The 25,259-nt window shown below is 23.5% G+C and overlaps 7 protein-coding genes across 10 annotated transcripts; 4 read left to right on the top strand and 3 right to left on the bottom strand.

The window, feature by feature from the left end:
* Window positions 1–2,624: 2,624 nt before the first annotated feature.
* Window positions 2,625–5,741, bottom strand: LOC100578502. Its single transcript, XM_016915364.2, has 8 exons — window positions 5,627–5,741; window positions 5,085–5,514; window positions 4,813–4,953; window positions 3,796–4,490; window positions 3,327–3,696; window positions 3,075–3,246; window positions 2,881–2,989; window positions 2,625–2,787 (listed from the first exon to the last, which is right to left on the bottom strand). The coding sequence occupies exons 1-8, from the start codon at window positions 5,721–5,723 to the stop codon at window positions 2,711–2,713; spliced, it is 2,091 nt and encodes a 696-aa protein (XP_016770853.1). The 5' UTR covers window positions 5,724–5,741; the 3' UTR covers window positions 2,625–2,710.
* Window positions 5,742–6,357: 616 nt separating this feature from the next.
* Window positions 6,358–8,108, top strand: LOC409041 (transmembrane protein 115). The gene is made up of 4 exons (XM_392569.6): window positions 6,358–6,903; window positions 7,085–7,340; window positions 7,427–7,603; window positions 7,734–8,108. Exons 1-4 carry the CDS (start codon window positions 6,453–6,455, stop codon window positions 7,936–7,938), a joined length of 1,089 nt encoding a protein of 362 aa, XP_392569.2. The 5' UTR covers window positions 6,358–6,452; the 3' UTR covers window positions 7,939–8,108.
* Window positions 8,109–10,299: 2,191 nt separating this feature from the next.
* LOC552347 (E3 ubiquitin-protein ligase Hakai) lies at window positions 10,300–12,989 on the bottom strand. Of its 4 annotated transcripts, none has more exons than XM_026444150.1 (5): window positions 12,752–12,989; window positions 12,150–12,273; window positions 11,700–12,011; window positions 11,270–11,458; window positions 10,300–11,206 (listed from the first exon to the last, which is right to left on the bottom strand). In XM_026444150.1, the coding sequence occupies exons 2-5, from the start codon at window positions 12,252–12,254 to the stop codon at window positions 10,526–10,528; spliced, it is 1,287 nt and encodes a 428-aa protein (XP_026299935.1). In that variant the 5' UTR covers window positions 12,255–12,273; window positions 12,752–12,989; the 3' UTR covers window positions 10,300–10,525. The 4 variants fall into 4 exon arrangements, with proteins under 4 accessions (XP_026299935.1, XP_026299937.1, XP_026299934.1 ...); XM_026444152.1 differs by having other exon boundaries at window positions 12,870–12,886; XM_026444149.1 differs by lacking the exon at window positions 12,752–12,989 and adding an exon at window positions 12,587–12,729.
* Window positions 12,990–13,086: 97 nt separating this feature from the next.
* LOC552329 (CTL-like protein 1) lies at window positions 13,087–16,367 on the top strand. The gene is made up of 12 exons (XM_624705.5): window positions 13,087–13,200; window positions 13,344–13,489; window positions 13,575–13,951; window positions 14,029–14,118; window positions 14,189–14,328; window positions 14,403–14,589; window positions 14,670–14,801; window positions 14,875–15,019; window positions 15,096–15,236; window positions 15,326–15,485; window positions 15,589–15,810; window positions 15,972–16,367. Exons 1-12 carry the CDS (start codon window positions 13,087–13,089, stop codon window positions 16,122–16,124), a joined length of 2,007 nt encoding a protein of 668 aa, XP_624708.2. The 3' UTR covers window positions 16,125–16,367.
* Window positions 16,368–17,792: 1,425 nt separating this feature from the next.
* Window positions 17,793–19,424, bottom strand: LOC724203 (ribosome biogenesis protein BRX1 homolog). Its single transcript, XM_001119973.4, has 4 exons — window positions 19,195–19,424; window positions 18,697–18,973; window positions 18,217–18,572; window positions 17,793–18,131 (listed from the first exon to the last, which is right to left on the bottom strand). Exons 1-4 carry the CDS (start codon window positions 19,306–19,308, stop codon window positions 17,844–17,846), a joined length of 1,035 nt encoding a protein of 344 aa, XP_001119973.4. The 5' UTR covers window positions 19,309–19,424; the 3' UTR covers window positions 17,793–17,843.
* A 674-nt stretch (window positions 19,425–20,098) lies between these two features.
* LOC412611 (prenylcysteine oxidase 1) lies at window positions 20,099–22,393 on the top strand. Its single transcript, XM_396066.6, has 7 exons — window positions 20,099–20,177; window positions 20,462–20,668; window positions 20,807–20,948; window positions 21,064–21,367; window positions 21,455–21,578; window positions 21,638–21,987; window positions 22,066–22,393. Exons 1-7 carry the CDS (start codon window positions 20,099–20,101, stop codon window positions 22,318–22,320), a joined length of 1,461 nt encoding a protein of 486 aa, XP_396066.5. The 3' UTR covers window positions 22,321–22,393.
* A 595-nt stretch (window positions 22,394–22,988) lies between these two features.
* LOC100578526 (solute carrier family 35 member E2) lies at window positions 22,989–24,793 on the top strand. The gene is made up of 5 exons (XM_003250545.3): window positions 22,989–23,250; window positions 23,464–23,715; window positions 23,898–24,084; window positions 24,259–24,462; window positions 24,576–24,793. Exons 1-5 carry the CDS (start codon window positions 22,989–22,991, stop codon window positions 24,766–24,768), a joined length of 1,098 nt encoding a protein of 365 aa, XP_003250593.2. The 3' UTR covers window positions 24,769–24,793.
* Window positions 24,794–25,259: the final 466 nt, after the last annotated feature.

The raw sequence follows: 25,259 nt of genomic DNA, 5'->3' as shown, positions 1-25,259 counted from the left end.
ACTTACGTGGTCGGGTGTATAATTTCGAACCCTTTCTAAATCAGAATACTGAATAAACTGCGATCGCATTTGAAACGCACGGATTCTTCACGGTCGCGTCCACATGTCCAGCAATTCGATACGCTGGATAAAATCACTATTATCCTCCATAGTCTGCAAACAATTATTCATTTTCCGCGTCAACAAAACGCTTTATTCTATAATCTTTATTCGTTATCATGTTATAAAGAACGAATTTTGTTTCATTAAAGTATTGTTATATATAAAATTATTATAAAATTTGAATTTTCAAAATATTTATTATCTATGAAATAGGTAATTAATGTTTATTATCGATTAAAAAAAAGAAAGAAAGAAAAGATTATTTTTATCTGCTTGTTAAATAATCAATTTATAACATGTTACAAGAATAATATCTTATAATGTGACTTCTATGGATACCCTTCCAGGTTACCTAGCTATGTTGTGACAATGTTTAGGGAACATTTTGGGGTCTAACATTTGTGTATGCTCCCCTTTTTAGCCAGTTTTCATTGTACAACGAAAACGTATCGGCCATTGACAAATGGGAGATATTAATTTTAACGTACCAGAATTTCACATGACATCCACGTCATGGGATACTACCCTCGATTGTCGCGTTCATTCTCCCATGTTCCACTCAAAATTTGCTAGATATATCCAAATATCAATAAGTAAATGTTAAAATAAGTTCAGAAGATATAACCATAAACCATTCATTCTGCAATTAACAAGATAAATATCTTAATTAAATAATTTCACCTTAAACAATTATCCGTTAAATAATTATTTATTTATAAAAATTCGATATAATAAATAAAATAAATAATCATTAAGTATCTTTTTCCATACCTCAAACTTAATTTATTTAATCATTACACGAGATGCATTAAGAAACAATTTAATAAATCGAATTTTTTGAATACATTTTACAGTGAATTTGTAATCCCATTGTAATTGTTGTTACTTGATCGCGCAGTATTTCTTCCTAGAATATAAAACATAACCTTAAAACGAAGCAAAGAGATAAGGCCGCAAAATGGCGAGGACGTATCAGACGGAAATACGTTCGAAAAGGTAGGGCGACATTGGGAATTGAAAAATAGTGCCTTGGGCCGCTGTCGTTCACAGTGATGGTTTCGTGACAGCCAATGTAACGCACGAATTAACGAAATAATTGATTTTCATACCGTTCGGAGTAAGCGGCGCGCGCAAAAGACTGAGCGAGCCGATCGTCGAACCGAGGAGATATTTTCTCGATTTCCTGACCGCAGGTGCATCCACGTTACTGTGTTGTGTATCAAAAAATCCCAGCCTTAGGCGAATTTTCTTTTACATCGAGAAAATACTTGGCTCGTTATTCGTGTAATTCTATACACTTTTGCACCGTGATGTAAAAATTCTATTGTACAATTATAAACAATTTTCTAAAAAAAAAAAAAATCAGAGAAATATTTGATTTGTATTTAAATATTTATTCTTATTTAACAAGCAATTTCTTTCTTATTATTCTTCAAATTAATTAATTGATTATTTCGTACAATTATTATTCTTTTTCTTTTTAATCAATTCATCATCATCGTATAAATTACTTATTTATTAAAAGTGTTAATTAAATGTCCAAATAAATGTATATCCGCTTATTGCAAGAAGACGAGGAATGTTCTACTATCTGGCTAATAATTCGTCGAAGTCAAGTAAATCGGCGTGTCTTATAACGTTGATAGGTAGAGCGAAAGAGATTCGTAGGCAGCTGGATAATATAAGCGGGCGGGCCCGCTGCTATATGGATGAGGAATCGGTCGAAGAAAGAAAATGAAGGCGGAAAGAGAAAGAGAAGGAAAACGAGGAGAGAACAGATTTATATTTGAAATTAGATTAAGCTCCTGCGCTTGAAAGCTATATAAACGCCCCTCTAGCCGGCAGTGCCGCGTACATTCCGCGTTCCACAATCCACTAAGAGGAGAGACTCAATAAACCAACCACTCACTCTTTCTTCCTTCATCTTTTTCTCTTTCCTATCCTCTTCTTTCTTTTTTCTTTCTTTTTCTCTCATATCTTTGCTTTCGTTTCATACCCTGTACTTTCACAGAATCCAACTCCGTTCTTCCATTCTTTCTATCTTTATTTTTACCAATAAAACTATTCGACAAATACTCTTTCTTTCTTTTTCTTCCCCGTTTTGCAAAGTATTACGATCTTTCTCGTGTGTTTGTATTTTCCACGGAAAAATAATCATTTTGTTGTTCTGCTTTGTCCGTTCACGAATTTGTATATATATCTGTATTATTTTTTATGTAGATGCATGGAATCTTGAAACAGTGGACGGTGATTTTTGTTTTCTAACATTTTTATGATTTATTTTTCTTTTTTTCCTTTTCATTTATTATTTTTATACTTTTTATTTTATATATATATATGTATTATTAATATTATATGTTTTTAATTCAAATCCTTTTATAAAATATAATTGGTAATAAGATAAGATTTCTGATGATAAAGTTCTCATATTAATAATAACTTTTTCTTATAAATGTTAAATTATATCAAGAGAAAATATTTTGTAAATTATGTTTTTAATGAATGAATTATAAAAAAGAAGTACAAACTATGAAGTAAAAATTGTCATGTATAAGTTATTTATAACTAATTTTGAGATAATAAAGTTAATTAATTTTGTATAATAACTTCACATAGGAGTTTGTAATGTACCTGGTCCCACGCCGTATCCATATCCTTGAGGTCCGAAATTTCGAACATAACATTCTAAATAGCGGGGATGAAGTTAAAATATAAAATCTATAGTATTGACTATAAGAAAAAACGAGTAAATTTACAAAATTCGAAATTTACACTAACGTTTGCAATAAATTTCTCCACAATTTTCTTGATATGTTAACGGTTCCAAGGGTTTTCTACAGCAATAGCAGCTGAAGCATGTATTATGAAACGGCATACCGGATACAATCTTGAACGGTATTCAACGTGTTCACGTGTTTCAACGTGAATTAACAAAAAAAACTATTGATTTTTAAAATTAAAATCAAAATTACCTGCATTTCAGCTTGATATACTTTTCGCCCACAGCGTTGACAATCAACTCCTCCACCCAAACATTCGCAACCAGATTTCGGTCGACAACATCCTGATTCAATGACCATTGGTTCAGCCCTTTCGGTACTACAACATCTTCTGCTTCGATTTCGACATACTGGACTTTTTGATCTATATATGTATATAGGGGGAAAAAGAAAAGATTAATAATTAAAGTATCGATACAAAGAATCAATATTAAAAATTCTTACCGACAGCAACATGCACGATTCCCACTTCCACAACAATTTCCACATTTTTGACCGCAATAGCAAATTATTTGTGGAGCGCATGGCTTTGGTGGGGAACAAGGCGAACACGGTCGGCAAGGTGTCGTGCAAAGTCTTGATGGATTCGGTAAACACGTTTGTCCAGGTTTTCCACAACCACCACGACATCCACCTCCGCAACATCCACCTCCTCCACAAGAAGATTCTCCCATGCACGGTGGACGACATTTAATAATTGATTTTTTGCAAACTGGCCGATCACTTGACGATGAACAACAACTACGTCTATCGGCACATGGTGTTGTTGCACAAGTCGCACAAGATGTCACAACGCGACATGGTTCTGGCTCTCCTAAAAATATAAAAATATTAAAATTCCATTTAATAATATTTCTTCTTTGTGCACGAATAATTTTTAAACTTTAATATTTTCCAGAAATACAGTTTTTACTTTTACAAAGACAAGCAGTTTCGACTTTCACTGTTCCACATGGAAGTCTAACACGAGGTCCGCACGGTCCACCGCATCCTCCCCGCATTCGTTCATTATCATCAAGTTCGTTCGATGAATTCGGGCCACTTTGATGACCGTACGTCATAGCGTCTTCTTTCGACGATGCATCATCTTTCTCGTTCATTATTCTGTACGCGCGCGATTCTGAATTACCTTCGATGCAATGATCTTGTCCACGACTCTTCTCGATGTCATTGCATTTACTTAACGTGTCTTCTTCACCACAGTCCGACGCGCTTTTTTCAAAATGCATTCTGCCACTATCTTTGGTATAATTTACATTAATATTTTCGTATCCGCCGTCGTTTTTACCAACCGATTCGTCCGCTTGCCAAATGTCGAAAGAATTATTGTATTCCTTTTTATTATCATTATTGCAACAGGGCCTATGATGATCATCTTGCATTTTCGAGATACAATTCTGGTCGTTTCCGCGCATATCCCCGAAGACGACGTCGTAGAACGAGACTCGTCGTCGGGAAGGCAACGGATTGCGAGGCGGTGGTACCGGCGGATACGCAAATTTTCGTCTTGACGGAATAGTGACGCTATTGGCACTAAATTCGTATACGGGATCGTATTTGTTAATTTTATTATTCCAGTTGATAGATGTCACTTGAGTTTTATCTGTGCTGGAAATATCTACGCTTAGAAAGCCTTATTTTGTCGAATTGCCATTGCACTGGAGTTTTAAAATAAAAATATAAAATATATATAGAAATAAAATTAATGACACAACATGAAAATTAAACTATAACGGTAAAAAGATTTTAAACTACCGATATCTTACCGACGGATTCTGTTTCCGATGAAAAGTGGTAAATACAAATTCAACGTAAATGCTAGTCTAATATATCCAATTATTTTTGCGCTTACGGCTAAACATTTCTTCAGAAATAGTTTACAAAAATCTGGAAGAATAGGGATACAGAAAATTCAGAAAATTTTATATACCTTAACTGAGCCTCTGTAATGTTGACTTCATTATTACTAAACGAAGTCTTTGGCTCAAATTGATCTGTATCTTGTTTCTGCACTTCAAATCGACAATCTTTCGCGTTAGTGTTATTCTTCTGCCACTCCGGAGACAACGTACTATTTTAATAAGACGTTTATCATTAACAAGACGTTTTAAAATGAATGTTTTAATGTTTTGGCATTTATATATAGACGGTATAACCAAAAAAAAAAAAAAACGAAAATATATGTCGAGAATAAATTTAAACCTGCGAAACCTAGAATGTTGCCGATTATACCACGTAGTTATTGCGGTAGGACTGGGTGGCGGATCACAAATTGTTGTCATCGAATTGACAATACCTAGATTTGCACACTCGTTTTCTATGAAATGTTTTTTTTCTTCGTCAAGACAAATATTTGTTTCCTCAACTTCACTTCCTCCACCACGAAGTCTATACTTGTCGGATTGATAATGTTGATTTCTGTTTAATGACGCGTTACCGATTGAGTTTTCTGCGTCGCAACAGTAACAATTTAATAATTCCTTGGAAAGTGTTAAAGTTGCAGACGAGTTTGGTATTGCTTTAATTGCATGATTCGCAGTGGATAAAAACAGACGAATATAACAATTCTTGCAAAATAATTCACTAAGATGTGTCACGACGTTACAGCTATTGAGTAATTTTCTACAGCTACCTATAAATTATAAATTCAAACAACTTTCATTTATAATTAAATAATGAAAAAAACATTACAGGGAAAAAAATAATCTTAGATCAATCTTATAATAATAATTTATGATACTAACGACAAGAGAAACAAAACGTATGCCAAACTTTTCCAAGAGCTAATTTTTCCTCTGCGAAGTAAACCTCGCGATTACAACGTGGACAAACTCCAGGCATTTATTAAGAAAATTTGTATCTTGTTACGTAAATGAATAATATATCATAAGAATTTTTATATGAATTAGTTAAAAATTTATATATTTTTTTTTATCGAAATTTTTCTGGTTACCTGTATGATATGTTTTAACATTTGTGAACGCTCGCAAAATAATCATGTAAAACAGTACATATTTCACACATACTTAGAACCAAAATTTGTAATAATAAATTTTTAATATAAAAACAATTTGTACAAATTCTCCAAAAAGTGTTTAAAAATGTCGAACATCAATGACTAATCAATGAAAAACAAAACATAATCACTTAAACATATAATATATATAATATATAATTATTAATGAATTATAATCTTTTTTATTATATTATTATATATATGTATATAATATTAATATATATATATATTAATATATATATATAATATATGTATATATTAATATATAATTTATAATATAATTATATATAATTATATATAATTATATATATTAAAAATATTTGATTTATTGTATAATAAGAATATATAATTATTATTATTATTATTATTAATATTTAAAATATGTACCTTTTTATTAATACATTTGCTAAATAGAGAAATTGTAATTCATATTATTTACATTAATAGATATATGAAAGTAGAAGTCAATGTGGCTGATCTATATGTAACGAACGTCAAGTCATAGTACAAGTGGCTCTCTGATTCAAAGAGGTTAAGAGAGCTGCTTAATAGAAATGGCAGCAATAAAGGGCTTGGGTAGAAATATCCCCTATCTGAGACAACAATTTGCTGCTCTTTTGGGAAATACCAGCACAAGTGTGAAATTTATATGCGTAGTAGTTTTGTTTTCGTATTGCCTTTCTTTTTCTACGGAGACGGTACGTCTGTTAAGTGTGACACCAGGTTATCTACTACCTCCAGTTTTTTGGATCTGGACAGCATTTACTTTCTGTTTTCTTGAAATACATTTTTGGGAAGTATGTGTGGATATCGTTACAGTAGGGCTTTGTGGTAAATTGATCGAACCTTTATGGGGTGCAATGGAAATGATGACTTTTTTTGCTATCGTTAATTTTGGCGTCGCTGTCTTGTCAGCTTTATTTTATTTATTTCTTTATATGTGCACCAATGATCCAGATCTATTATTTGATATACACATCCATGGATTAACTGGATATATTGCAGGTACATTCTTTGTATAAAATAAATTTTTTTATGAATTATTTATCATCATTATATGTATATCACATAACAATGTATTTTATTATATATTTTACATTGTAAATATAATAAAATAAAGTATTATAATCATATTGTATCATTAGTCATATAAAATATATATAAATTAATTAGAGAAAAATTATAGGTGTTACAGTAGCTGTAAAACAAATAATGCCAGATCATATTTTAGTTAAAACACCAATTGGTAAAATTACAAATAGAAATATACCATTAATGGTTTGGATTATGGGAGTGATATTATGGCTTTTTGGATTATTAGAAGGCACTCATCCAACTATGTTTCTTAGTGGTTTATTAATATCATGGACTTACCTTAGATTCTATCAAAAACATAATAATGGTACACGTGGTGATATGGCTGATAATTTTACATTTGCAAGGTAAATTATATTTTATTGTTATATATATGTATATGTATTGAAACAAAATATTTTTAATATTATAATGATCATGAATTTGATTATAGTTTCTTTCCAAATGTCTTACAACCACCAATAGCAGTTGTAAGTAATACAATACATGGTTTTTTTGTACGAGTTGGAATTTGTAGAAAAGTGGTTAGAAGATTTGACATGTCCAATGCTCCACCTGGTCTTATTATAAATCTTCCTGGTATTGATCCACATGATAGCGAAAGAAGAAGGTTTGATTTTTTTTCTAATTATTTATTTAAAAAATATATACACAATATAAAATAAAAAGCAAATTTTAACTACAATTTAAAGATTATTTTTTAAATAATATTTTAAATTATATTTAATAATAATTTACAGGCAAATAGCATTAAAAGCTTTAAGTGAAAGATTGAGTAAGGATCATGCAAAACCATGGCAACAAGAAAGAACTAAAAAACATTCTCCAGTACCTCCTGCAGTTTCAATCCCAATTCCTGATACCACTACACCTAAACCACTTGCATCTCCTCTCATTCCTCAAGTTAGTGTTAACATACATAATCATGCTTCTACTAATACGTGATCACATCAAATAGACTGATTTCAAATTCATGTATAAATATATTAAAAAACTTTTAAAAAAAATGTTAACAATTTGCAACAACATTGATAATGTGGCAATATTTAATAAAATAATAATTTTTTTAACATATAAGCCAAATATTATTATGAAACTATTTTAAAATCTAATAGAAAAGAAAATATAAAAAAATACTTCTAAACTTTTATTATCAAATCAAATTTTTAATTATCAAATCATAAAAAAAATTCATTTGTTAATAGTTTTTGATAAATTCAAAAAATGAAAAATAAATATATAAAATGTGCCTTGGCATTTATAGCTTTTAATTAACTTTTAATTAACTTTCAAATATATTTTTAGATTTGTAAACATGAAATTAATCTTTTTTTTTGTACTATTAAATTAGCATATAATATAATAAATTAATTTATCTATATTAATTATAATGCCATATTATCGATTGTGCATGTAATCTTTAAAAGATTCTTAAACAAAAAAAATATAGGATTTTACTAGTTTGTGATGATATTTTCCAAGAAAATCGTGTTCTTTGTTACTAAGAATTATAAACTCTATTTATGTAATTCAATACTGTCAATGAATGATAAATAATTTAAATTTTTTTAACAAACATGTTAAAAGTCCTGAAATATTGTATAATGCAGCATTGTTCCGTCTTTAATATTCAGCGATAACTGAATGATAAAAATTATTAATAACAATGAATAAAAGTAGACTGGCTTCCAGTATAATATTGTAAAATAATTTTATTAGAAACAGATTTAAATTTGGAAAAGATTATTACTTCATTAACATGTTTTAAAAAATATTTTATACAATCAAAGAATTACAATTAAACATGTATAGTGTAAAATGTTAATGTATAATATATACATGTTGAAATCAGATAACAGTTGTGAAATATAAACATTTTCAGCTTATTTTAAAATCATATTTTAACAAGAATCTTAAATGAAGTATACTTTTACTTTTTGTATCAAAAACGATTTTTTTTTAAAAAAATATGTACCATTGCATTATATCTATAATTTTTAGAATAATTATTTCACAAGAAATAATTTCAATATATTTTTTTCATATTATTTTAAAAAAGATCTGTACCTAAGTACATAAGATAAATTTATTAAAGATTTGATCTATTACCTAAATTATAAAATTTTTAATATTCATACATGTATAATTACTTTTACATTTATATTATTTGTTATGTTATTTTATCATGTTATATTAATTTATTTTATTAATGTTATCAAATATAATTAAAAACTAATTAATATAATTCCAATTGCATTTTAGGTACAGATATTCATTTAATTAAAGTACATAATCTTCATTATATGTTTAATTTATATTTTGTTCATACATAGCATTCTTTTTTATATTACATTAAAAAAATCAACTGTTGTGCCACAAACATGTTGCGATTTTTTTTGTCATCTATTAATATTTTTAAGTAATTGTTAAATATTGATTATTATAATTTAAACATAATTATTTAAAAATATATACATGAAAAGGTAAATGGAAAGTAGTTCGTATAAATATATATATATATATAAATATATATTTATATATATATATAGCAATATGGATAATATTTGATATAATAATAGGTTGTAAATATAAGAATTGATGTAAAACGTGAAGGGAACAAGACACCATAATGATGCGGTAATTATACATAGATAAATACATGAATATGTGCGTGATGGATTAAGATTAAAAACTATTTTCATGTATGATTCAAAACTGTCTTTTAAGAATGTATGTTATTCATATTTTGGCCTTCCACTTAAAAATATACTTATAACAAATTTTTAAGTATTCTTAATATACGATTTTTAGTCTGTCTCAATTAATATTTATTATTATAAATATGATTAGATTTAAAAAGCGAAAGGCCAGAATTGAGTGTATGAATAAATGAATCTTTGTTAATTTCATTAAATACATTATAAAAATATAATGTATTAATTACACATTATATATGTACATGTTATATATATCAGTTTTGTACATATGTTAAAATCGTTATAGTCTGTACAATATTAAATTTTACTAAAAAAATATATATTTCGTATTTTCCTATTCCGTATATAGGATAAAATTATAAAAATTAACATTGAATTATGCAATATGTAATAGAAATACTTATTTAAAATTTTAATATTCTATTATTTAATTTATATTAATTTGTTACATGTATATAAATAATAAGTATATATCATTTTCATATTATATAAGATTGTTTTATTCTTTGTTACAAATTCTCCCAAAATTAAAATTAGTTTTATTTCTTTTTTTTAGTTTATTGTAAAGTTAAAAAAAATGGGAAATAAATAAATTTACACATGATTGAAATAATTTTATTTCTATAAGATTATATAATTTTCGTCACTGAATGTTGCGATTATATACCTTTGAAAAGTATAAAATATTTTGAATATTTCCTAATGATACATTACATTTAAAAAATTGATATTTACAATCATATTTAATTATCATTGCTTCCATAATAATTTTATCACAATTTATATTATACAATTCTCCACAATACATTTTTTCTTTATCTATAAAATTGTTGTTGATGTTGTGACCATTGAGTTTGTGGTGGTGGAGCTTGTTGTTGTGGAGGTGGAGGACCATATGATGGATCTTGAATATATCCTGTTGGAGATGGCCTTATTGAAGTTGGTGTTGAAGATACATATTGCTGTTGTTGTGGCGGTGGTGGTGGCACATAAGATACTTGGGCAGGATGCTGAGGTTGTGGATAATATTGTTGTGTTTGAGAAACAGGAGGTGGTACATTATATCCTCCATAATTAACTTGTGGAGGTGGAGGAGGATAATAATGATGACTTTGTTGGGTATGTATATCATGTGTTGTTATAGCTGTATCTTGAATGGGCACAGTTATAAGATTTGTTCTTAATGGAGCATTATTTGGTGGTGGAGGTGCAGAATTTTGACTGTAATTTTGCATTAGTAATGCTTGTGGTCTATGTTGTTGTCTATGTTCCACTGGTGCTTGATTGACCATTGAATTTACTCTAGGATCATTTCCCATTATTGGTTGAACCATATGAGATTGTACTGATTTTATGCGAGTATTTTGCATAGCAACTGATGAAACTTTTGTTAATTGAGATTCTATTTCTGATTTAGAATGCACATATTGTGGAGGATCCACTTGCATGCCTTGAACTTGTGGTGGAGCTGATATATGTCTATGATTTATGTGAGCCTATAAATAATATATTTCAATATTTTTCAATGATCAAAATATTTAAAAATAAAAAGAAATTACCTGCAAATCTCTTTGACTAAGATATGTTCTTCTACAACCTGCATTTCCATATCTTGTTCCGCCATGTGTGCACATAAATACAGTACCTAAACCTGTTTGTTCTACTCTAGAAACTTTTTCCATACAACGAGGACAAACTTTATCTTCTCTTTTAGCACAAGATAAACAAAAGACATGTTTGCAAGGTATCTAAAACACATAAAAATATCTGATATTTATAAATATTAAACTAAGAAATAATAATAATCACAGCAACAAATCTTATTTATTTTATTTTAAAGATATATTGATTATATATTATAACTCTCATATTTTTTATAACTTACATTTTAAGCATTAAAAATTTATTAAATTGAATTTTATAATAAATAAATAATTTATAATGAACACATGATTTGTTTTAATATCATATACACAAAAAAATTCTTACCATGCGTCCATAAATAAGAATTGGTTTTAAACACTTGTCACAACAATGTATCATGGGATTCAATACTTTTTCTCCAATGAGATTTACTCTATGATCCCATCTTAAACGTAACATTGGTTCTGGAGGACCTCTATTAATGGTTGTAAAAGTTGGAGCTTCTAATTGTGATATATCAGCTTCCAAATCAAACTGTTGTTCCAAAGGAAGCTGTTGAGCTGATGGAGCTTCATGTTCTTCTAGTTCTGTACCAGTTGTTTCCACAGGAGGTTCTTCTACTTGTTGAGGATTATCTTCTTCATCACTTTCAATGACCTAAATATATATATATATATATATATATATACATTTGAAATATGTAATATTGTATATATAACTTATAATCAAATATAAATATTAAGAAAATAAATTATATAATAAAAAATTTTAAATTTTAAAATTATTTAAATTCACCTTTACTTGTTTCTTAGATCTACCTCTAGTTCTTCCTCGTGTTCTGCCACGAGCTCTACCACGAGTTCTACCTCTCATTCTCTTACCACCATCTTCTTCCATCATTAAAATTATATTTTATTATCTGTAAAATGAAATAATAGTTTTCATTTGCATCGAAAATAAAAGTATTATTAAAATATAAAATAAAAAAAAAAGAAAAATTAAAATACATGTACTTGAACAAAAATTATTTATTATTTTAAAAATTAAATAAGTAAACTATTTTAATTTTAAATTTTAATTTTTATATTTCAATATTTATATTGAGACTGGCGCTTATCTCATGATATAGGTTATATTTTTAAATAATATAATTTAATATTTCATATTTAATTCATATTTATAACAAAAATATTTGTTAAAATAAACAACGTGCTAGAAAATAAAGTGCTCACATTCAACAATTAAAATATTAAATTTTTTTATTATTGAATAATTTAATGTTCTATACTAAATCACACCTAATCACTTCATACTTAAAATGAAGAAATATGTTATTATAATCTTCATTGTAGTAATCCATATGACGTATTAGATAAAATAATAGATATTGTTGTTACCTTGGAAACGATTTACTTTACTGCAAAATGCAAGATCGTATATCGAAATTAAATCTCCTGTATCTTTTATTTTCTCTATATCTATCTTTTTTTTATAATATTAATCAATATTGATTACCTAATTTCATAATTTTTCATTTTTTTTAAATTGTAAATAATATAAAAATATGTAAAAAATATATTATTAAAAAGAAATTATTATACTATGTACAATGTATCAATATTTGAAGATAACTTCAAGGTGATTCAATGAAGGGAGTAGTTCTGAAACTGAACACTATATCTAACTCAAGTGTTTTTAACATAGTATTTCGTAATATTTAAAATTTTAAAAAATGTCTTGTTGTTCAGGAGATGATGATGATGAACAACGACATAATCCAACACACGTACGAGGATGTACAGATATTTTCTGGCTTTGTTGTTTTATTATATTTTGGTTTCTTATGGTAATTAAATTTCTTACTTAAAAAAATGTATTTTAAAATTATATGTACATAATATAAAAAACATATTAAATATTATTTATTAAGGAATTATATATTATATAATAAAATATAAATTTCATTAATGTAGATATTATTATTTACAGATCTTAATAGCAGCTTTTGCTCTTGTTTATGGTAATCCTTTACGACTCATAAATGGATATGACAGCTTTGGAAATACTTGTGGTATGAAAAATAATCCAAAATTTGGTAGTATGGAATTGTCTGGACAAGATACTAGTGATAAACCGTAAGTATTAAAATTAAAATTATTATTTCTTATAAATAATATATTTCTATAAACATATTATAAACTTCTATTAATATAATTTTAGATATTTATTTTTTCTGGATGTACATAATGTTACACAATCTTTAAAAATTTGTGTCAAAAAATGTCCAGATCGAAAAATGACAACAATGAATGATATATGCAAATTTTATAAGGAAACAGGATCTCAACTTTGTCATGATAAACCAGGAAATAATTTAAGTGCTTGTAATGGAAATATAAAAAATATAACAGGTTCTTGCCCTGAATTAGTTTACAATAGTATACCAGTTCTTAATCGTTGTATTCCTAAAGATGTAGGAGAAACTGTAATTGCTAATTTATATGGATTTATCAATTCATGGGATATTATTGAACAAATTTTAGGAGATTTATATAAAACATGGAGAGAAATATTAGCATTGTCCTTTTTAGCTTTTGGTATGATTTATCATATTATTGCTAATTTAATATCTTTTAATTTTATGTAAGCATTTAAATGAAATATTTAATTTCAGTTTTATCTCTTTTTATGATTGCTATATTTCATTTATTAGCACATATTGTAACATGGATTGTCATGATTCTTGTCACTGTAACAACTATAGGTAAATTATTAAAATATAAAATAGTAAAAACATAATTCAATAAAATATGATTTATATATTGATTTTACAGGTGGAAGTATATTATTATGGTGGACATATATAGAAATTAAAAAAACTTTAGATAAAACTGATCCAAATCAACTTTTAGAGGAATCTGTTAGAAATGAAAGAGCATTTCTTGCTTTTTCTATTATTGGAACAATAATAACTGTAAATTATTATGATTAACTATTATTTTTATGAATTATTAAAAATTTTGTTTCAGAACTTTTTATATATTTCAGATTATTTTATTATTGCTTTTAAGTATAATACGTAAACGTATTGAATTTATGACAGCATTATTTAAAGAAAGTGCTAAATGTTTAGCAGAATTACCAGGTTTATTGTTTCAACCTTTATTAACATTTATTGCTTTGATATTATTTTTTACATTTTGGATAACTGTAATTCTTTGTCTTGCAACAGCTAGTAAGTATTCTAATTTTTTATGCAATTTCAGATTAGAATTAATATTTATAAAAAAAAAATTAATATTTAAAAAATTATAGATTATCCCGGCACAAGATCTGTACAGATGTATAAAAATCATATATTTGATCCTTTAAATTTGAGTTTAATTGGAGAAAAAAATACATTTATTGAAGAGAAGAGACTTGATTTTTCCCTTGATTCATTTAAAAGTAAGTTTATATTAATATACATAATGCATTCTTTTTTTAATTTAGTATTTGTTACTACTTTGAAGTGTTTTAGCTTTTACACTTGTGGAATATGTGGACTCAACTTGGATAAAATATATGTGGTGGGTATATATCATAGGTTTAATATGGACATCTGAATTCATTATTTCTTGCCAAGATATGGTAATATCAGGAGCTGTTGCTCATTGGTATTTTAGGTAATATTATAAAAATAATTTTATATATATCTATGTAACACATACAATTTTATTAGAATTATATTTGTTATTTTAGAGGAAAAGATGCTAGTGTATCTCCTGTATGTACTGCTATGGGAAATTTAATTAGTTATCACTTAGGTTCTGTAGCTTGTGGCTCATTTTTGATAACACTTTTTAAATTACCTCGTCTAATTTTGACATATCTTCATGCTAAGTATGTTTAATTAATTTTAATATTATAAATATATATTATTTATAAAATTATATTTTTCCAATATAATTTACAATATAAATATTTCACAGATTTGAGAAAAATAAAGAGACATCTCCTTGTGCACAGTGTGGTTTAAAATGTTGCATATGTTGTTTTTATTGTTTAGAAAAATTTATTCGATATATAAACCATAATGCATATACTGTTGTTGCTATTGAAGGAACACATTTTTGTAATGCAGCTAGAATTGTATGTTATAATTTCAATCTTATTTTATCTATTATATATTTATAAAATAATAGTATTAAAAATAATAAATTATTTTTAAATTTTTAAATTTTTAAATTTTTAGGCATTTACAGCTCTTATTAATAATGCTTTACAAATAGCAGTAATTAATGGAGTAGGTGATTTTATTTTATTTCTTGGTAAATGTTTTGTTATGGCTGCAACTGGTAGTATTGGATTATTATTTATGAAACAAGATCCTAGATTACATTTTTATGCAGCTCCAATATTTATTGTCTGTGTGTTTGCATTTTTTATTGCTCATTGTATCATTTCTCTTTATGAGGTATATTGCATTTTATAATTATTATTATATAATATATATATATAATATATATATATATATATATATATATATATATATATATATATAATATTTTATAAAAATAGATTATATATAAATATTTTTTTTATATTATGCTTAATTGCTTTTATGATTTATTCTAGACTGTGATAGACACGTTGTTTCTCTGTATCTGTGAAGATAAGAATTTAAATGGTGAAAATGGAAAATGGCGTCAATCAGCCTTAGCACAAATTGCATCTAATACAACTGCAAATGGTCAACAAGCACACGAATTAGTACCAATGAATACATAAGTAATATTAAAAATACTAAAACAATATTTGTTTATACATATTTTATTATAATGGTATTTATCATATATACCATATAATTTGAAAATGAAATTTTTCTTTTTTAAATAATTTTTATATAGCTTTAAATCATTTATAAAATTATGATTATCATATACATGTGTATGTGATTATGAATGAATTATTAAATAATTATTTTTAAATCGAATATCAAATTAAATAACAATAACATTTTTTATATATCTAACAACTACTGCCATATGTGTAAAATATTATTTTTTTTGTAATATAGACTTTCTAATAATTTTTTATCATTTTAATATAATTTTAAAAAATGTATAAACATAATTTTATTTTTAGTATTTCTATAACATATTACTTATAAATTATGAAGAATATTTTATAATATTATAAAAATTATTAATGAACACTTTTTTTTTATTTTTATGGTACTTAATAATATAAGAAAAAGAAATCATGCATTTTTTAGATCTTTAGAATAACATATATTTTTATAAAAAAATATTTATTATATCAATAACGCGATGAGTATTTACATTTGTCTTTTTCAAAAAAGATACATACTTTTTTATTTTTAGTATCAATATTATATTATAAATATAAAATATATAATTTTCTATACAATGAAAACAATGAATAATAAAACTAAAGATCTAAAAATTGAAGATTTATGAATATTATTGTTCAATAAAGTCGAGAAAATTAAAAAAATTAAAACATTACAAAATTGTGATATTGATAAACTTGCAAAATATAAATTAAATTATCTGAACGCTATATTTGATAAAATAAATATTATTGTTCACATAATTCTTAATTAAAATATAAATCTGAATTTGAAATTTAATATTATGTAATAAATATTAAATTTTTTAACATAAAATATTTTATGAAATATATTTTAATGTAATTAAATCAAGTACAAATATGTATCGGCATAATTTATGATACTATAAAGACTTATAAATAATTTTAAATGTAATATTTTTTTATATTAAAAATTAAAATATATTATAGTTTTGAAATGATGAAAGTGTCTTCAATTAATATCCAATATCTTTTTTAATCATTCGCTAAGAAGAATAAGGAAAGTAAATAGTAATAGACAGAGATAGATTAAAAATTAAGAATAGTAAAAAAAAGTAGCGTCATTTTCAGAGTGCTACAAATAAAAAAAAATGAATTATATTTATATAATCTAATAATAAATCTAATATTTTAATAAATTAAAAAAAATTTTTAAAAATCTCATAAATTGATATTATTTTCATTATATTATAAAAATATAAATAAATTTTTTAAAAATTTATAAATAATTCAGCTATATGAATTTAAATTATATTAAAAATTATTATTATATCTTATTATTAAAAATTAAATAATTGCATTTTTTCATTTATAAATAATTTCTTTTAATATAATACATATAAAATAGTCATATCAATTAATGAAATATTTAATTTTATAAAAGTATTATAAAAAATATATATGAAGAATATAAAATTATATAAAATTTGAATAAAACAAATATTACATAAGTTTCATATAATTCATATATTTTTAATATTTTTGAATATATAAATTGGTAAGTTTTTGAATTTTTATAAAATATGTATTAAAATTTGTATTTTTATAAAATAAAAATATAAATACTTTATAAAAAATTTATTAATATTTCAATATAATATAAATTTTTGAATATTACATTGATTTTTTTTTATTTTTTTTTTGTGTAGTCCTTTTTATTTTCCTTTCTAAATGTTTTTTATTTCTATTCTCTAATTTTTTCTGCTTATTATCATTAGTCTGTATATTTTTTGTTTCTTTTTCTTGCAATTCTATTGCTTTTTCTAATGGATCACCTTTAAATATCTCATCCATAGGATTCAATGAATAAGATTCTTTTGGTTTATTAACTTTTTGTATTATTTTCTGATCCATTTTATTCATATATTTACCAGTATTATTTTTTTTTAAAGAGTGTCGAAACTATAATTTAAAAAGTTATTGAATTTAGAATTTTTAATTTTATGATATTAAGATTACTATAATATATAATACATAAAATTTATACCTTAACAGGAGAAACATAAGTTGGATTATCCCAAAGTACTTCTCCACCAAAACTATCAGTAAATATTTTTATTGGATTTAATACAAAGCGAGGACCTATTTCAGCCAAACCACCATCTTCTGTTAAAATTTGGAAATTTCTAAACCATATTCTATTATCTAATATAGTAAATGTATATATATGATCGAAAAATGGTTGTGTTTTAGGATGATGATTAGGAACATCAAAAATTTGAATAAGCAATTCTTTTAAAAGACTATAATGTAATTTTGTGTTAAAATGTTCATCAAATGATAATAATGGTCTAGAACCTTTTAAACAATTTCCAGTCATTTTTAATTCTGCCATAGTATAAACTGTAACATAAGTTTTTTTTATAAACTATAATAATCACTTTTTTTATATTATTAAAATTATTTCTAATAAAACTTTAATTTATAAAGCTTAATCTATAAATTAAATAAAATGATTAATACTTACTATTTTCAACAAGAAATTTTACACTTGGTCCTATAGGAATGTTAGAAAACCATAAATACAAATCTCTTTTTTTTCTACCTTCAAATAATATTGTTTTATTGCAATTTTTCATTTCACACATTTCATTAACTATTTGTAGATTTTTAGTACGTTCCATTTTAGATTCAGAACGATGATGAGGCATAAGAGTTTTTAAGTCACTCATAAGATGACGGTGTCTATAACTAATACCTCTAGTAGCAAATACTAGAACTCTCTGTCTATTAATCCATTTTACCTTATGAAAATGAAAATTTATAATTGATAATAAAAAAAAATTATCAATTGTAATATATTTATATTTTTATTTATACAATAAATTTAAAAAATTAATTTAAAAAACTAATATCTTTGTTTTTTTCTTTTTTCATTTAAAAACTTACTTCATACACTATTTTTAAATTTATTATCTAAATTTTTTATATTATTACATTTATTACATTATTAAAAATTTCAAACCTTTTTTGATAATGGTTCATCTGATGTTCTTTTTAGTGGTAAAACTTCCATATCTGGTATATTCTCTTTATTAATATCTTCGATTCTTTTACGTTTTAACTGTTTCTTTGTCATTATTAATTTTAAAGAAATCGCATAAAAAGATATATAAACTTTTCTAAGATAAGGTTAATAGAAAATGTGACACATGTATTTTTCACTATGGAAAAAATAATCCTATGTATCATATAAATAAAATCATACATATCAAAATTTTGTTCACATAATTCTAGGGAAAACAAAATTACATTTAAAATTGTTATAATAAAAAAGAAGATTAAATTCAAATAAATTTTGAAATAAAAATTTGTATTAAACTAGGTAATATAAATTAGATTCTATTTTTATGAAAATAAATAATCAATATATTAATTAATATTGAAATAATTTTTATATATTGTATATGTATTTTATTATATGATATTATATATTGTATATTATTATATTAATAAATTTCGAAATAATTCTGATAAATAAAACTATTTTGAAATACAAAAACTTGTTAATTTTTATATTTTCTAACTTTTTAATGACTAAGTATATTGACTAATTTAAAAATATTAATTTTAAGAATTCATTGATTTAAAAATTATTCGTACATAAAATTAATATTTTTTTTAATATTTAAACATATTTGATAAATTATTATGACTATTGATCATTAAAAATTATTGTTATTAAATAGGATAATTATTTCAAATTAAATTAATTAGAGTTAATTTTTTTTTTTAAAAAATATAGCTATATCTTATCTATATACTACATGTATAGTATATGCAATATTCTTTATAGCATGTATGTATAATATAATTATTATAATATATATATATAAAACTATATAATATAATTTGCATAAAGTGAAATTATGAATTGGTATATAATTTTATTATGTATAATAATTTTTGAGAAAGGAATTTGTTTTAAAAATTGTAAACCAAATATAGGTAAGCAAAAATTTAATTAAATTAGATTCTTTTGAATGTATATTAATGATATAAAATAAAAGTTTATATTTATATTTAATAAAAAAAATTATATAAAATAAATGTATTACGAATAATAAAGATATTATTTTTAATATGTTTAATATATATTATAAAATATATATATATTAATATTTTTAATAAATGAAAAATTTAATAAAACGTTTATTATCGATATATATTAAAATTGTCCTTTTTTTAATTTATACATTTTTTTTATAATTAAAAAATGTGATTTTTTTTAGCAATTATTGGAGGTGGTATTGGTGGTGCAGCAAGTTCTCATTTTCTTGCAGAATTATTTAAAAATAATCTTAATATCGATTTATATGAAGCAAAAACTATCGGTGGACGTTTGGCTACAATAAAAATTAATAATAATGAATTTGAAGCTGGAGGTTCAGTTATACATTCTCAAAATAAATATATGCAAGAATTTGTTAAACTACTTGGTATTTTATTTTATATCTTTTTATTCTATGTAATTGAAAAAAATTATTTTATAAAATATGATTTTTGTTTTTAAATTTAATCTAATCTATATATTTATATCTGATATACTTATAATTTATACTTATTTTCTGGTTTAGGCTTAGAACATAGATCATTTAGTGATAAAAAAACAAGTATTTGGAATGGCAATGAAATTGTATTTGAAGAAAGTAAATGGGAATTATTATCATTAATTAAATTAATTTATAAATATGGTATTCAACCATTTAGTCTGAATAGGTATTTCACATATATTTTTTAAAAATTATATCAAATTCTTATATCAGAAATCTATTCATTGTATCTATTTAATATTATAATAATAGTTATTATTTTAACTTATTATTTTAAACAGATATACAACTTCTATAATAAATAATTTTGAAAAAATATATCATCTGCAGGATAGTGGAAAAACTTTTACAAATATTAGTAGCTTTTTGTTATCTATAAATACTGAATTTCCAAAATTGACACAAAAATCTATTAAAAATGTGCTTTTAGATCTTGGTTATTCAGAAAAAATTATTAATGAAATTGTTAAAACAACATTGGTAGTAAACTATGGACAAGATATAAATGTTCATAGCTTTGTTGGTTTTGTGTCTTTAGCTGGAGCGGCTTTTAACTTATGGTCTGTTAAAGGAGGAAATAAAAAGGTTACTCTCTTATTAACTAATGTTAATTTTCTCTTTTTTCTTCTTATAAATTATTAATTTATAACTGATAATATATTGATATTTAAGGTACCTGAGCACTTAATATATAGAAATAAGCATTTAAATGTTGTGCCTTCATATGTAATTAAAATTATTAACATACCACAGAATGATACTCAAAATTTATATGAAGTACATTATTGCAATCAAGGTATTAATATTATTCATATATTATGTACAGTAATTAAATAAAAATAATTTCTATTTCAGGTAGTACAATTATAATGAAAGCAATATATGATATTGTTATTTTGGCAATTCCACTTACTCATGACCAAGAATTTCCTATTATTTTTGAAGGATTTCCAAAAAATGATTTTTATAGCTTTGAAAAATATCATGAAACTGTAGCTACATTTGTTAAAGCAGATTTAAAACCACATTATTTTGGTTTGCAAGAAGAATTAGATAATATTTTAAGTTGTGATCCTAACAAAACTATAATTAATTCTGTAGGAAGATTAAATTCTGTAGATGGTATAATAAAAAATAGTAAAGTTTGGAAAATATTTAGCAATAAATCATTAAAATCAAAAATTATAAATGAAATGTTTTCAAATGTAAGATTAAGATAATAATTCTTATATAAATTATGATATATGTGACATGTAAAATAAAATTAATTTAACATATTTAAGGTTCAGGAAACAAAGCAGATTTTTTGGAAAGCATATCCTGAATATTCAACTAAAATTCATGAAGCAAAATTTAAATTACATGATGCTCTTTATCATGTTAATGCTATTGAATGGATTGCTAGTGCAATGGAAATGAGTGCAATAGGTGCAAGAAATGTTGCATTATTAGCATATCAAGATTTTTTTACAAAATATTGTTTTGAAAAAATTATAAAAACAAGTTCATCTGAAAAAACATCACACATTGAGTTATGATATAAAATATTTTTATATTGTTAAAATATTGTTTTATGTATTGTAAAAATCAGTTTTAGTTTTATAAAAAAAATAAAAAAAATTATAAAAAGAAATTTATAATTTTCATAAAAAATTATATGGAAAAAATATAAAAAATGTACATAATATATATTTTATATAAAATATTATAATGATATTAATAATAATAATTATTAAATATATATTAATTTGTATTATTTACATAATATGAATTATATATGAAAAGTGTATTAGAAAAATAAATTTACCAATAAATTCTATTTTATTCATTTATTTTGTTACAATGTTGTAGGTTATGTAGAAATAATCTTATATATAGTAAACATATGAATTTAAGTACAATTAAAACTATATTTTATTTTACAGTAGTTCATAAATTATGAAATAACTTTAATCAATATTTAAATAAGAAATTTTATATTAATTTCAATATAATATAAAGTCTGTAAAGCTTTTTATATTACATCACATATTAAATCGAAAATTTTAATTATAAATTTAAAAATATTTGACAACATAACCTATTATAATTCTTGAAGGAAATATACAAATGTAAACATCATAAATGTGACGTGTAGAAATATGATTATTGACAAAAAATGTAATTGTATGTAATATTGTAAACATTTTAAGAAAAATTGTATATAATGGAAAATCATTCAATTCGTATAAATTATACATTAACACCTCGTGATACAGAACAACCATTAATACATGATAATGAAACTAAAATATATGAAGAAAATATTAAAAAACACGAAGATACAACTCTAACAAATGAAGTAATGGATAGTTCTTTTTATCCCAAAATTATGTTATTTTTACTATTATGGTACCTCATTAGTGGATGTACTTTATTCTTAAATAAATATATCTTATCTTATATGGAGGGAAATCCTACAATTTTAGGTAAATTAATAATTATATAAAATTTATTTCATCAAAAAAATATTTTGTTATTAAAGAAATATCTTTTAATAATTTAAAATTATATTCTTAAAATATTATAATTAATATCTTTTTATTTTATAATAAAAATTATAAGTTTAAAGTATTTTGAAAATATTTATTTTACATTACATATTTTACATATATAATATATATTTATCTATTTTTTGAAAGGTGCTTGTCAAATGTTAATAACCACAGTTTGTGGATTTATACAAATGTATTTTCCATGTGGAATGTATAAAGCACGTCCTAGATTAATGAGACCAGCAGGTTTTTATAAGCATATGATACTAGTTGGATGTACAAGATTTACAACTGTAGTATTAGGACTAATATCACTTAATTATGTAGCAGTGAGTTTTACAGAAACCATAAAAAGTAGTGCACCACTTTTTACCGTCCTTATTAGCAGATATTTATTAGGTAAGAATTATCGCAATGATAATTTATAATTTATAATTATATTTTATTTTGTATTATTGCAGTTTTTCAATAAATATTTTTAAAATCTTATTTTTCATAATTAAAATTGATATATGAGATAATTAATATATAGAATATATATTTGATAGTTATATTTAATAATTTTTATATGTTATTTATAGGAGAACATACAGGGTTATATGTAAATTTATCTTTAATTCCTTTAATGGGTGGTTTAGCTTTATGTTCAATAAATGAAATTAGTTTTGATCTTAGAGGATTTATTGCTGCTATGGCTACAAATGTAACAGAATGTTTACAAAATGTTTATTCCAAAATGTTAATCAGTGGTGATAATTTTAGATATACGTAAGTATATATGTGTGTATAAAATATTTTATATCAATCTATATATATTTATCAATATTTATCAATATTTTTCTATATATTATTTATCAATCTATATATTATATTCAACAACATTTTTTATATTCACATTATGTATTCAATTCATATTTTATATTCAATATTATAAAATTACAGGCCTGCAGAACTGCAATTCTATACTAGTTTAGCATCAATTGTGGTTCAAATACCAGTTTTGATATTATTTGTAGATTTACCAACACTTGAACATTCTTTAAGTTCTAAATTATTTATAGCATTTCTACTTAATGGAGTATTTTTTCATTTTCAAAGTATTACTGCATATGTACTTATGAATTACATTAGTCCTGTGACACATAGGTGTGTTTTCTATACTATAATATATTATTGTAATATTTTACATAGATAATACATATATACTTATTAACAAGATATTTTGAGAATTTGATTATAATATTTTTTTTTTGTTACAGTGTTGTTAATACTGCAAAGAGAGCTTCTTTAATTTGGCTCTCTGTTTTACTATTTAATAATCCAGTAACTAGTTTATCAGCTATGGGAACATCTTTAGTAATAATAGGAGTATTATTATATAATCGGGCACAAGAATATGATAAATTAAACAAAGCAAAATTGCGATATAATTCTAAAGTTAATTTACAATAATATTATTTTATCAAAATTATTAAAATTTAAAATTTAATAAAAAAAAGTCTGCATAATGCAAAATTTAAATAACTTTAATTAAAAAGAAAATAAATTAAATTAAATTTAATATCAATTTTATAATACAATATTTTATTTATTACAATAATTAAGTATTTGAAATATTAAATAAAAAATGGCATAAAAGTATATTTTAAATGTGTTTTAATTAATTTATAAATAATCAGTTTTAATTGAATATAATACAAATTTACATGATTATAAAAATCAAATATAATATAAAAAAAGAACAATTCATTTTTTTTAATAGAGTAATAGAATTTTCTTAAATCAATACAATCTATTTATTAAATATATTTCAAAATAATTTTTTATATTATTTATAAATATAAAAAATCATAAATAAAAATATTTTATTTTATTCTATATAATTAATAAATTATATTTGATTCAAATATTTATTTTTTTCAATAACTATTATTTTTATGCAA

This window comes from Apis mellifera, linkage group LG12 (genome assembly GCF_003254395.2).
Source record: "Apis mellifera strain DH4 linkage group LG12, Amel_HAv3.1, whole genome shotgun sequence".
Lineage (NCBI taxonomy): Eukaryota > Metazoa > Arthropoda > Insecta > Hymenoptera > Apidae > Apis > Apis mellifera.
The sequence above is the reverse complement of the archived record's forward strand: the minus strand, read 5'-3'. Positions and strand labels throughout refer to the sequence as shown.